The sequence below is a fragment of the Panthera tigris genome, chromosome B3, assembly GCF_018350195.1.
Source record: "Panthera tigris isolate Pti1 chromosome B3, P.tigris_Pti1_mat1.1, whole genome shotgun sequence".
Taxonomy (NCBI): domain Eukaryota; kingdom Metazoa; phylum Chordata; class Mammalia; order Carnivora; family Felidae; genus Panthera; species Panthera tigris.
Window position 1 is genome coordinate 52800675 of NC_056665.1, and position 13625 is coordinate 52814299.

At 42.8% G+C, this 13625-nt stretch overlaps 1 protein-coding gene across 11 annotated transcripts in view; it reads left to right on the forward strand.

The window, feature by feature from the left end:
* The window catches only part of LOC102962141 (aromatase), a 108546-nt gene that overhangs the window by 57890 nt on the left and 37031 nt on the right, over positions 1–13625 (forward strand). For 6 of the 11 annotated variants that reach the window (XM_042988865.1, XM_042988855.1, XM_042988856.1 and 3 more), the window contains one exon: positions 12010–12192. In XM_042988865.1, coding sequence (XP_042844799.1) covers positions 12048–12192 — 145 coding nt within the window. In that variant the 5' untranslated portion in view covers positions 12010–12047. Of the gene's footprint in view, positions 1–1606; positions 9242–12009; positions 12193–13625 lie in introns of those variants that run through there. The other 5 variants (XM_042988860.1, XM_042988861.1, XM_042988859.1 and 2 more) reach the window with 4 other exon arrangements.

The following is a 13625-nucleotide window of genomic DNA, read 5'->3' on the forward strand; positions in this document are numbered from 1 at the left end:
GTCAATTTAGCTGAGCCCACCTGCACATGGGGCCAGTCCCTCACTTCACTCTGTTGACAGGTCAGGAAACCATGTGAGAATTTACAGCCCAGCTGTGGCAGAGACCCTCAGCACAAATAATGTCTGCTCCCAATTACTGGAATAGTGCCCGCATAATTTGGAAAGTTGTTTTCCTACTTTGGTAAGAGCATTGTGTTCTTAACTATCAGAGCCTTTGTACACACTGTCCCTGGAATAAGTCACCCCTTTGCCATTCCTTCTCCTGGAAAATACTATCTTTAAGATTCAGCTTAAGTGGGCACTTGACCTCATCTGGGGAATCTGGAAGAGGTTTTCTATTACATACCCTTATAGGACCCCACATACTCCCTCTGATAAATCTTATCTCAATTTTATGATTACTAGTTCAAGGCCTGTATTCACTACCAGGCCATGAGCTCTAGGGACAGGGCCTGTCAACCATGTTCCTCCTGTGCCCATCACCTGGCATGGCACCTAGAACAGAAGGTCCTTGGTGAAGGAGTGGACTCCTTGGAAGAATGTGTCTGGTTCACCAGCTGTGGTAGTTCAGAGTCTTGCAGGGATCCTTGGAATACTTATCTGAGTATTTGTACTATATCACAGTCTATGTAGATACTTCATCTAAGCTATCTCAAGGCAAGGAAGTCTTCATTATCTCCCATTTTACTGGGAAGGAAACTGAAGGCTCATATTGGTGTAGTAACTTTCCCCAAGTCACACAGTATGGGACAGAGCTGTAAAGTAAATTATTCCCCACCATGACAAACTACATTAACAATATAATGTCATAAAAACTATGACAATGCTGATTATGTCTTATTTCCAAGTTTCAGCTGGTCACAGATCACTCAGGGCCCTTTTCAAACTATCACTTATTAAGGATTCACCCTTTACCTTTTTCCAAGTTTACCCTGCCTTGTAGAAATTTTGATTATTAGAATTCTCATGGCTGGTCAAAATCTCCCGTGTTCTCTATTCCACCCACTCCCTGAGAAGCCCTTTTTATATATTTGCATTTCTGCTTGCTTCTTTTCCCTCCAGATGGGTCACTGACTTTCATGTATAACCTATATTTTGCTCTTCTGGGCCTCCAAGTATATCTCTCTTCATTATTTATCCCCTGCTGCCTCCTACGTTTACCTTATCTTACTGTGGACCTTCCCTAGATGAGGTCTAGAGCACCTCTGACATCAACAATGCTGCCTTATTGTCACAAGGTATGGGCTCAGAATCATGGAATTGATGAGTAACTATTACATCAGACATTACAGGATGAAACAGATGACACAACTGTGCAGCCTAACCATTCATTTCAATAACAGAAGCTAAAACATCGCCAGAGCCCCTTCTTTGGAATTGCTTTCAGAAATCCGTGGCACTTTACTTTTAATATCCTGGGGAGGGTGGTTGGGTATTGAGGAGGGCACATGTTGGGATGAGTACTGGGTGTTGTATAGAAACCAATTTGACAATAAATTTCATATTTTAATTAATTAATTAATTAATTAATTAAATCCTGGGTAAACTTCTGGGTTCAAAATGGTGGATGAAGCACATGCTATAGCCTTTCTTTGTCACACAAAATCTCTGGAATTGATAGAAAAGATATTTTTAAAATCTACAACTGAACTATAAAACAAGAATGGAGCCCTCCTTGGGCCAGAAATTCTGGAAGTATAAAAACTGATGGGATCAAGCTGATAAAGGAAACAAATCAAAATACAAACAGAAAAGTATCCTTACAAAGGCAAGACAAAACCCAATGGAGTTCCACATGTGGAGAGAGTAGATTAATAGAGCAGGAGGAAACTAGGGGCAATAAGAAGATTGAGGAACTAGCTTCAGGAATTTCTGTATATCTCCTGTCCCCATATCAAGCAGCAGCTCAGGTGGGGGCTCTTTCCAAAGAAGCTGTTGGCACAGAAGGTTGGAGCTGGAGATGCAGAGTATATCCAGGCCCAAAAGGCTAACTCTAAGATACTCTGACTAGTGACATGTTCCACCCCTTCCTCACTCTTCCTGTAAACATATTTGGAATACAAACTGCACTGAACATCCTGTCTCTTCTCTTCCTCTCCCAAAAGTGGACAAACAGAAGCAGCCAGCTGACTAACAGGGAATTTCAGCCACAAAAATGAGCACATAATTAAGACTCACCAAAATGTGATGAATGCCAACACCATGGAAGGAAGTCACAAAATGTAGAGAGTCTCCACCTGAGGAAATAGACTTATTGACCAATCAAAACTGAGCCTTAGAATACATTGAATTAATAATAGCCTCAGAGACATCAGCAGATATTGCATCCATATAAAATTTACATATAATGGACATTAATATTTTGATTTTTGAAGTAAAAATCTGAATGGATGGACTGAAAAGCCAAACAACAGTTGAAGAGATGGGAGATTCAATCAAGCCAAGAAATTATCTCAGAATGTAGCACAAAGGAATGTAAATAAAGGAATTATCTCAGAATGTAGCACAAAGAGATAACAGAGATGGGAAATACAAAAATAACAGGTAAACATGAAGAATGGATCCATAAGACTCAATGTTTGCCTAACTGATGTTCTAGGAGGAAAAATAGTGAGAATGGAGGAGAGACAACATCCAAAGAAATATTGGACAAGATGTCCCCAGAACTGAAGAGGACTGCCTGAATTCTCAGCAGTGTAAAAAAAAAAAAAAAAAAAAAAAGTCACATACAATTATCTCAATGAGCCAATTCTTCACTTGCTGATGATAGACCTGCTTTGGGAAGCAGTAAAAGGTCATTTGAAGCCAAGTGTGCTAGAACAGATGGATAATCAAACCCAGTGCTTGTTGACAATGAGATGTAAGTTAAATTAGATGTAAACTTAAAATATTTTTGCAAGGCTCACAAATTAGTTTTGAAGATGCCCACCTCTAGTATTGGCACACACACAGGCAGTTTAGCTAGTGGAATTTTCTATTTCCTCAAATCTTCCTCTAGTTTTATAGCATAGGAGTACATGAACAAACTATAAGCCAGGGGGTCAACTAAGAGAATAATGCCTCGCCTGTATCCTCCCTCATCATCCTCACCCCTGCTTAGAGCTTCATCAGTAGATGTTAATGCTTTCCAACATGGATCCAGCTTCTTCAGTCTCATTATCCCCAACCACTCACTCATTCCTGCCTCTAAGTATTTACAAAACCCTGTCCTCTTCTTACTGTTAAAACTCTAACCACATTTCAAGGCCCAGAACAAGTTTCACCATTCATAAAAAAACCTTCTTTGGCCACATCTCTGTGCTAAGATCTCTTTGTACTTGTCAACAATATCATGCTTACTAGGTTTTTTTTTTTTCTTTTTCTCCCACTAGACTACAGGCTCCCATAGAGCTGAGAGAGTGCCAAGCATTTCTCTTGCGCCCTCCAAAAAACTGCTCCAGGCACCTGTTAAAATGAAAAATATCCCTAGGAGGGAGAACAAGTTGAATGATTATTCCCTGGAGACTAATTATTTTGGTGATAGATGATTTCCTATGACTAGGGGGAAGAAAGTGAGTGGATAGAAAATGTGGGCAAATGACACAGAAAAGGAAGTCTGGCTGAGGAAAGGCACCTAGAGGCAAACATCAACTATTCTTCAATTCTGTTCAGGCCACCTCAGCATCTCTCACATGATCCCCAATTACTCCATGACAAAAGAGTCATAGAATAACTGACCTCCAGACCAATGAAGCTTAGAGACTACCACACTCCCTAGGAGTACCCAAGGGAGATGCAGGGAGTACCCAAGGGATCTGGCCCCAATGCACAGATTTCTTCAGTGACCTCCCCTGGGACACTACTCCAGTCCAGAGACTGCTCCTTCTATTTTCTCCCAGGACTGGCCCTTATGACTTAATGCTCTTGTTGGAGACTGAAGATTAATAACAATAACATCTGTTGAACTCTTACAATGTGGTAGATGCTCTGATAAGGCCCCCACATACTTTATCTCTTTCCTTCCTCATAGTTACCATATTAAGACATACTATTTCCCTCCCCCTTTTCTGATGAAGAAACTGAGGCAGAGCTATAGAAATGAACACACACAGTGATGGGGATCCATCTGATCCCAGGAAAACTAATGGGATGGGGAGGGATGCAGGAGCAGCTTTGACTTTCCCTGTCAATACTTATTCTCTTCACCTGCAAAGCCTTTCCTTCAACCTGATACCTTGAAAATAATGCTTCTCCTTCAAGGCTTACTCATTAAACTATACCCAACCTTGCCAGGATAACCAGTTTCTCTTGTCTTCTCACGGTTGTTTATGCCCCTGGTTAAACTCTTATAATTTGACTTATATTATTAGTAATACAGGGTGGCTGTGTCTTGTCCAAATTAACTCCTTGAGGGCAAGGACCTCATTTTGTTCATTGCTATATTCCTAAAGCCTAGAACAGTGTCCAGGATGTTGCAGATACTAAATTTTTGGAATGAACACAGCAGTCGGCATGTGCGTGTATTCTCTCCCATGAGATGGGACCTTCCATGGCAGAGATACAGAGATAACATGAGCCTAGATGCCTAGAGAGGGTTAAAGTATAGCCATGGACAGTGTCTGTGTGAGGTTTAGGCCACAGATGGGATTTCAGGGTATCAGAAATTCTCCCCTTAAATTTTTCTCACTGATTCCATTGGCGGCACAATCTACCACCTTATTATCATCAAGGCTTCACCTGATTTGGGATCCAGGTAAAATGTAAAATTTCCCAGAGGATATTTTGTTCACTTACAATCTGAAAATCACACTCTGCTGGTCAGTGAAGGTGGTTTTGATCTGGAAAGAGCCTCTGAGATACTGGGAACCTGAGGTGGAAGGTGAAGGAAGGAACTGGCCCCAGGAGTTGTTAATTTGGAGTCTGTGGATGGGCCTCAGGGGGGTCCAGAACCCAGAATTATATTCAGAAGCATCGCATGTTGATTCCTAAGTGTGTTTCTCCAAAATGAAGTTCCACAAGTTCTTTCATTAGGTTCTCAGAATGGGTCTGGGGCCTTAAGGAGAATGAGAAGAGCTGGAGGAGATAGCCAAAACCAGCCATTTGCACCCCGGTTTCTCTGACATCCCAGTTTTGCTCTGGGCACCTGGGCTGGCCTAGGCAATGGTGCCCTACAGGCACCACTGGCTGGCCTAAGGCAATGGTGCAAAAGGAGAAAGAACAAAGGAAGATGAAAAGGGGCAAAGGCACTGGAGAGGGCCAGGAGGGGAACCTAAGATAAAGGGTAAAAATGTTGGGCATCAGAACTAAAAGAGGTCATATGGCCCAATCTCCATGTTTTAGAGATAAAGAAAGGCGGTCCAGAGAGGTTAAGTAACCCGAACACTTGGGGTCAGCAAGCAGCTCTCTTGCCAAAGACTGACCCTGCTCTAGGCCATCTCTATGGCCTCACAGTTTGTTCATTCAACAACAGATAAGCTCACAAGGAAAGGCCAGTAATGCTCCTGTTATCCGACTGTTTGGGTGGTGACTGTGGGCCACTGCATTACTGAAACTTGGCATGTGGAATCACAGATAAGATATGGAAGACATTCCCCTGGGGATGCTTTGCTGACCCTAGGCCCAAAAAGTTTAACCTGCTAACCATTCACTTCACTGACATTTACTGAGCACCTGCTAGGTACAAGACACTCATGGTGGTCTCCACGGAGGCCACAGACAGGAGAAAGACGTGACTCTTAGCCCTGGAAGAACTATGCTGTGGTAATGACGAAAGACATCCCACTGCATGGGCAGCTGGGTGTTCTGTATAGGAGACCGGTTGTTACCACATCCAGGTAGGTGAGCCAAAGCAAGGCCACTGGGACCTCACTGCAGTAAATCTTGTACACCAAGGCTCAGGGAGGGCTCTGGATATTGCCACAAGAATGGGATTCAGTGGTTTCTCCAGCTACTATCTAGGCAGTCCTACTTCGGGACCTTGCATAGTTGCTCCCAGAGTCATGGAGTCCCACAAGCCCATTGTACCACAGAGATCTTAAGCCTGAGGATTTTAGCCAGTAGTGGTGGTTCTGAAAGTTTCACTTTAGCCCTTGTCTCCATGTCCTGAGCTAGAGAGAATTTGCTTCCTCAGCCAGGGCTTAGGGAGGCTTGGGAAGCAAATGAGCTCAAGGGGGCTAGTTAGCCACTGTGACTTGAACTCAGGCCCCAACTCCAAATCCTGCTCCTGTGATATTCTCACTTCTGATCTTTCCTTCTTCAGGTTAAAAGCCTAAGAATAGGCTGAAAAATTCCACTACCTATTTCCTCAGAGGCCAGACAACATGTTAGGTCTTGTAAAATGGAATCGCAAAGTGAAGTGGGAGGAAACCTCTTATTGAAAGGACTTGTGCTGTGGGAATGGTGGGCAGTCCGCCCCTTCTGCCTCCTCCATGGGACAGGTCTTAGTGAGAAGATATGGTTTGATGTCAGGCGGCACCTGTACGAGAGGGTCTGAGGGCCCCATGGAGGGCCTCAGGTCTCACAATACCCCTCCCTTGTCTCATGGCCAGAAAGGCTTTTAATGATCAAGATCTAAGAGGATTTGCAGGGGGTCACTGCTGACTATACTTTAAAAACAAATTCTCTTGGCAGAGGATCTCATATACAACCCATGGGGGAGACAATGGGGTAGGTGTGTGAGGGACAAGAGGGAACACTCATAGGGGCAAAGTTGAAAGCTGAAGTAAAAGAGCAGACAGACCAACTGGTAGTTGGACAGTAAGCTATGGTAAAGGAGCATTTCCACAAACATGCAGTTGTGGGATCTCAAATATGACAAAGAAATCCCCAGTCCTGCCTGATGCCCAAGAGCTTTGGATCCACATGCTCATGTGAAATGTGGATTTTGGCAGCCTGTGCATTTATTAGAGAGGGAAACTTGCCTGTCATGCACTGTCAATAGTCTCCCCTACTTGGTTGGAATGCTAGTGGCTGAGGTCTTGTCAGTGATCCCTAAAGGGGGGTCCAGGCGAACCACACAATGTTTATCCCTCCAGGTTTCCCTTGTTGGTTTCTATTATCTCTCCAGCTCCTGAACAAAATGTTGCCAGGGACTCACTTGAAAGCTTGCTGGGAAGAATGACTAGAACCCGCAATGTCATGACCCTGGTAAGAGGGCATGGAAATCAGATCACAGAATGTGGGTAAACGTTTCCCACTTTTAAGGGACAATTGACAAGTGACAGTAGTTCCCTGGATCTCATGTAGTTGGTTAATTTTTCAAGGGAGATAACTGCGCTATTGGAAGACCTCAAAGTTTCTTTCCAGCTCTGACCCCCTGTGTTTCCTTGATGTAGAAGTTCAGGAGCAGCTCTGCCTGTCATCCCAGAGAGCTGTGGTCCTCACACCAGGGCCTAGCTTAACAGCACCTTCCTCAGAACTTGTCTTATGCCTCTCATGTTTGAATGTTTCACCTCGCCCAGACAGGAGCTTTAATAAATGTTTATTTAATGAAACTCTCCATGACTCTGAGTTATAGAGTGATTTGGCAGTCAAAAGCAAGAGTGTCCCAGGCTCCTGTCAAAGAAAGGAGGAGGGGTATTTATAGAAACCTTGTAAGTAAAGGCTCAGAGATGCATGGGGAGGAAGCAAACCTTTTCCTGGGAGGCCTGTGGGGCAGAACCAGCCAAGCTGGAGAGATGTGGGGGAGGCATGAGGGAGAACTCCCAGGTAAGGATGTCTGTGGGTCAATGAGGAATCAGAATGTTGGTACAGAAAACCAAGACACAAGTCTGAATGAGGATGAATTTGGAAGCCTTGCAATCAACTAGAAGCAAAGAAGGTTTAGCAAGGAACTGAGGTAATGAAAACTGACTTGAAAAACAGCATGGCTGCAGCGTGTAAGACAAACTGAAAGGCAAGGTATGAGACGGGTTGCGGGGAGGCGGCACTGGGGAGTAAAATCTGAACAAAGGTAGAAACTGCCAATTCAGGCCACAGGTTTGTAGTGAAGCATCTACAAACTCCAGGACACACTTCTAGGAGTGGGATACAGCCATGAAGGAGAAGACATAGTACCCTGGCCTTGGAGAACTCACCTAGAAGGAGAGGTCACAGAAGGAGGAGGAGGACTTTTAAGATCAAGTAGCCCATTTTATTAGGTAAGGGGTTTGAGGAAACTTACAAAAACACATCCAACTCATAAGGATAAATGTAAATGATTGTATCTATTATCCTTGACCTCTCTTTAGATAAAACAGTGAGTTGTGTACAACTGATCTTATAAATTCATTCAGTGTCAGCTTATGGCCTGGCACCAAAGCATGACTAGGCAAAGGCAGTCCCAGGAAGCAGCCCCCTGTGGGGACCCAAAATCAGAAGGTGCAGCAGGGAGACCCAAGGTAGCTGGGTCACGTTTCTCTGCAAGTGGGACATGAAGGAAGGATGGACAAGGTGTACTGAAGATGGAGAGAGGAAGGGCAGGCTTGGCACCTGGCCTCAGGCCCAGGGAGGCTGGGTACTCTGAACAGGTCATCCCCATGCTGCAAGGTAGGGTTTGGTAGGGTCTGGCCAGGCCAGGGGGGCACTCCTGCAAGGCTAGGGCCTGTTTCCCCACCATGCAGAGGGTCAAGGCTGTACCAGGACATCGGGAGCCCTTTCTGGCACTGCAGGGCCCAGAGTGTGTCCTGAACCCAAGGCACCAGGACACTCAGGCTCTGCTGTGTTCCCAGCAGACTTTGCCCTGGCTCAGACTGGGGACTCTTGGTGTAGGACTGGTATTTCCTTATCCTGAGGTTGTGGGGCAGTAAGTGAAGGTATTAGGATACCTGTGGCTCCACACAGAAAAGGAACACAGGCCTGGTTCATCAGGATGCCAAAGCCCCTGCTGGGTGCCGGGCCCAGTGTGGGATGCCCCAATGAATGAAGTGTAAAGACCACTCAGCAAACAAATGCCTGGAGATCCAGGCATTTGAGATGGCATTTGAAGGAACATGGCACTTGAGGGCCGTGTGTGTGTGTGTGTGTGTGTGTGTGTGTGTGTGTATGTTTGGGGGTGTGTGTGAAGGTATTCCTGGCACAGAGGACATACCAGGAATCCCTATGGAGTTCTAGGATCTTCCTACCTTCCTTTACCACCACTCAAAGTCTTCTGTTCAACTAACCTGTCTGTGTGGCCCATTAGAATGTTCTACTGAGCAGGAAAACCAACATGCAAGGAGGAAAGAATTTGAAAGGACCTTTCCAGCTGTGGTATTCGGAGGTCTGAAAAGCTTACTCCTTTAAAGTAAGTCAGTCTGAATAGCTTAGAAATGAACATAGATAGTTTAGGATTGAAAAGTCCCTGATTGTAGAGACCAAATAAATCCCACAATAAGGCATCAAAACGGCATGATTAAGAATATGGGCTCTGCATTGGGTGTTGTATGTAAGTGATGAATCACTAGATTCTACACCTGAAACCAGTGTTACATTGCATGTTAACTAACTGGAATTCAAATAAACCTTGAAAAAAAATAAAGCATGGGCTCTGGAGAGAGACCACATGGGTTCTAATCCCAGCTCTGTAACAAACAACCTGGGTGCCCTATTTATTACACCTCAGTTTCCTCATCTGCAAAATGGGGATTGTCTTAATTAGCTTAGGGTTGCTGTGAACGTAAATGGCTTACTATTGGTAAAGAGTTGGAACAATGTCTGACACATAGTAAATGCTTTGTAAGCACTAAAAAAAATCTCATATTCTTTGAGGCATCTTTAGGACATACTTTTGGGAAAGATGAGCAATGAGGCTTCTTAGCCGTATTAACCATTTAGACATACAGTCTTTGCTTTACACGGTAGTGCAAGACCATAAAAATGACCATGCAAAGTGAAACTGTCAAGCAACCCTAAAAATCAAGAGAAAAAATACAAGTATTCCATGGCTTTTAAAATTTTTGTTGAAACATTAAAAACTCTCTTTCTATAGGTTTTAAGCATATATGGAAATGAAAAAAATAGTAAGACAAAAATTATAATATACCATAATTTAAACATTAGAAACACTGCAATTTTTAAAAGTGTTTTCTTTGTAAAAACAAAACAAAACAAAAAACTTGAGAGTATTTGAACATTTCTTGCTGCCTTCTCTTTGTATAACTTATGTGGTAGGAGCATCTTTTCCACGCCTTCATGAACTGTCATACTCTTTTATACATTTGCATCAGCTTCCAACATTGTACCCTTTGTGATTTCAATGTTATGAAGTAGCTCTTGAAGGTTTTTTTACTACATTTTTTTTTCCTGAGAGTTCCTTTAATGTAAAATTTTCTGCCAGGATCACTTCCTCTGGGATATCTTCCTTCTTTTTGTCTCAATCACTTTCTTCACTTATGCTTTTAACATTGGTTTCAGGTTTCATCATTATAAACGGAAACTTTGAAGGTCCTGGCTGTCATAAAGTCACAGGGAGCTTACTCAAAATGATATAAAATTCCACTTAGGAAATTAAATACCTAAAAATTCAACCTCTTCAGAGCAGCTACTTATTAACAAAGGAACCAGATGATGACACATTGCTGACTTTTCAGACTCAGCTTATATATATTTTAAAACAAACAAACAAACTGCCCAACACATGTGCAAGCATTTTCAGTGCCTTGCACTTAACTGTTGATAATTATTTAAATGGTGGAATAGAATGAATCAACAGTATGAATCAAGCAAGTGAATGAATTCAACTATATTATGAAATGTATGTAATTGCCAGAAATGAGTTTTTAACTGGATATTTAAGATATCATATAGATCAGAGGAGAAATGTAATTACATACTCTTTAAGAATCTGATGAAAGTTCTTTCCCCCTAAAAGTTCAGGTGAGCAGATACAACATGTTATGCAGCATGTCAGGAAGTTCACAGAGCACCTGAAATCCAATTAGAAGCCCTGGTTACAAATCTAGAACTATTATTACTGGATAAGATCCTGCCAAAATCTGTTTCAGAGCCATTATAAGTCCTGCAAACTAAGGTCACTTTCCAAGGAAGGGTAATCCTTGGAGCAGTCATCTGGTACCAGGAGTGCATTGAATGGTCGCTCTTGCTGGCTATACAAGTTTATTCAATCTAGGTCTCTTCAACAAACCTCCATCCCTGAAACTTTCCTCTGAGAGTACTGGTATTAGAAAACCTTACTGAAAAGACAGACTCAACATTACATTGTTGAGAATCATGACAGAACCAGCAAATCAAACTAAAAACTCTCTTGCATAGGATGTTAGCTGCTGTGGGCAAAACATAAGAGGCCACAGCCTACTGTGGATGGGATTTTATTCTTTCTGTCCTTTCTTTCCTTCCTCCTTCCCCATTCCTTCTCTTTATTCTTCTTCTCCCATTCTTTTTTCCTGCTAATGCTGACATTGCCCCCCATGGGCACTGCTTTATCCAGGCCATAGTGCAAGAGATTTTAGCCTTATTAACGTCAATAGAAAAAGATTATCCTGAGTGAGTCACGCTGAATTCACTGAACAACCTAATAAGAAGCTCTGAGGATGCCTCAACAATCTCCAAGAAATTCATTCTTGCTGGAGAAGCTTACTCTTTGGGGGAAGTAATTTTGATCAAGGGAGTTGGGGATTACTTTTTTAAAAAATTGATTTGGCTTCAAAAGAAACAGATTGCCTAAACAATATCTGCTGATGAAGTCACAGAATGACTCCACCTCTGGAATGAGCTTCATTTTCTTGTATTTTGGTTAGAAATTTGACTCTCAATTGGGAATTCAGCCACTCTACCCACTCAAGGGCAAGATGATAAGGTTCTATCAGACCAAGCGTCTAAACGAACCTGAGACTCTACCAAGGTCAGAAATGCTGCACTTCAAGCCAAAAGATCTCTCTTCAGCTTGCTTGTTTTGACTTGTAACCACAACTTTGTCTTGTCTAGGTGTCCAATCACATTATAAAACAAAATGCTTGATTTCTATAGTACAGCATCCTTTGAACCAACAGGAGTCCTAGATATTCTTCTTCTTCTTTTTTTTTTTTTTTTTTTTTGCTGCTCTGATTTACATAGGGCTTTAAATTGTTTTTCCTGAGCTCAAGAAACAAAAGATGGTTTTGGAAATGCTGAACCCAATGCATTACAACATCACCAGCATGATGCCCGAAGTCATGCCTGTGGCCACCATGCCAATCCTGCTGCTCACTGGCTTTCTTCTTTTGGTTTGGAATTATGAGGACACATCTTCAATACCAGGTAAGTCAGTCATTTAGTTCTGTAACTAAGGAGACTATGTACTTGGCCTTTTGGTCCATGAGGGTAAAGAAACTTTTGCAAAAGGACAAAGAGCAAACCCAGGGAGATGGCTGAAGCCCATGGCAATGTTAGCAAATAAAAACTCAGGTGAAAAATTTTATTCCAATTAGCTGCACATTTCAAATGAAAGAATTTCAAAAATATCTCAGATGATCCCTTCCATTCTGCACTTTGCTTTGGTAAAGTAGACCTGGCACAAGTATCCTCTAAGTTTGAGATGAAGTGAAGCAAAGTAAGCCAGGTATTTTTTTTATTATTCAAATTCATTCTAATTTTGCTCTGAAGGTAAAAAATGTCTCTGGAATGCCTCCTCTTTTTTTTTTTTAATTTTATTCTTAAGCAATCTCTACACCCAGTGGGGGGCTCAAACTCACAACCCTGAGATCAAGAATTGCATGCTTCACTGACTGAGCCAGCCAGGTGCCCCTGGAATGCTTTCTATACTCCTCTTCTTCTGCCTCCCATTATGCCTCATCCATGTGCTCTGCCCTCTTCCTTTCTTGAACTTATTCCCTCTCTTTATCCCACTCTTCATTTTCTCTTATTCTTGGGGATGAGTGTGATGGTGGTGCCACCATAAGGGCTGGCTGGGACCTGGACGGTGGAAGAAAAATGGGGGCCACTACGATTCCCTTGGAACATCATTCCCTGACAGAATCTTCAGCAAGGTCTATGGATTAATCAAAAGTAGAGTATAATATAATTATCCAGATAATTCCAGTAGAAACTCCCACCACTCCACACTATCAGATTAATTCAGGAATATCAGAAATACCCGACTATTATTCAGTTTTCAGTGAAAATTCTTCATGGCAGACATCCATTCCCAGTCCCATGAGATATCTGATAAGGATATGAAAAGCATAGTCATTACACACTTCCAAGTGTGGTGGGCTTCATTATAGCATGATTTAGGGTAGGAGTATGAAGCTGGTGCAAAGTGCCTCATATCTGGATGCTTCAAATTTTTCCAGAGAACTGTCTGTCTGACTCAGACTGATATTTTAGGTTACTTTAATGTCTAATTAAATAGAGCACTCAGTTAATGTTGTTCTCTACTGCCTGAGGGGTCTGAGGGAAGACTCTCCCATCGTCTTTAACCTGAACTCCTTTCCCCACACTGCCCCTTCCTCACTGGACTTCTTCCACAGTAGGGTCCTGGGTCAGGATCCATGAATGGAGGGTGAGGTGGAGAGTATTTTTAACAAGTTCCCCCAGATGTTTATGTTGCAAGTGTTGGAAGAAGTCCCTTGGACCTTTGAAGAAGGAGGTCAGCCTTTGGGGGGCAAGCATAAGAACTGGCATCCCTGAAGCTCTGGGCCAGGAGCCTAGGTGGCAGCTCACTCTGTCCACCACTCCTGGCCTGGGGACAG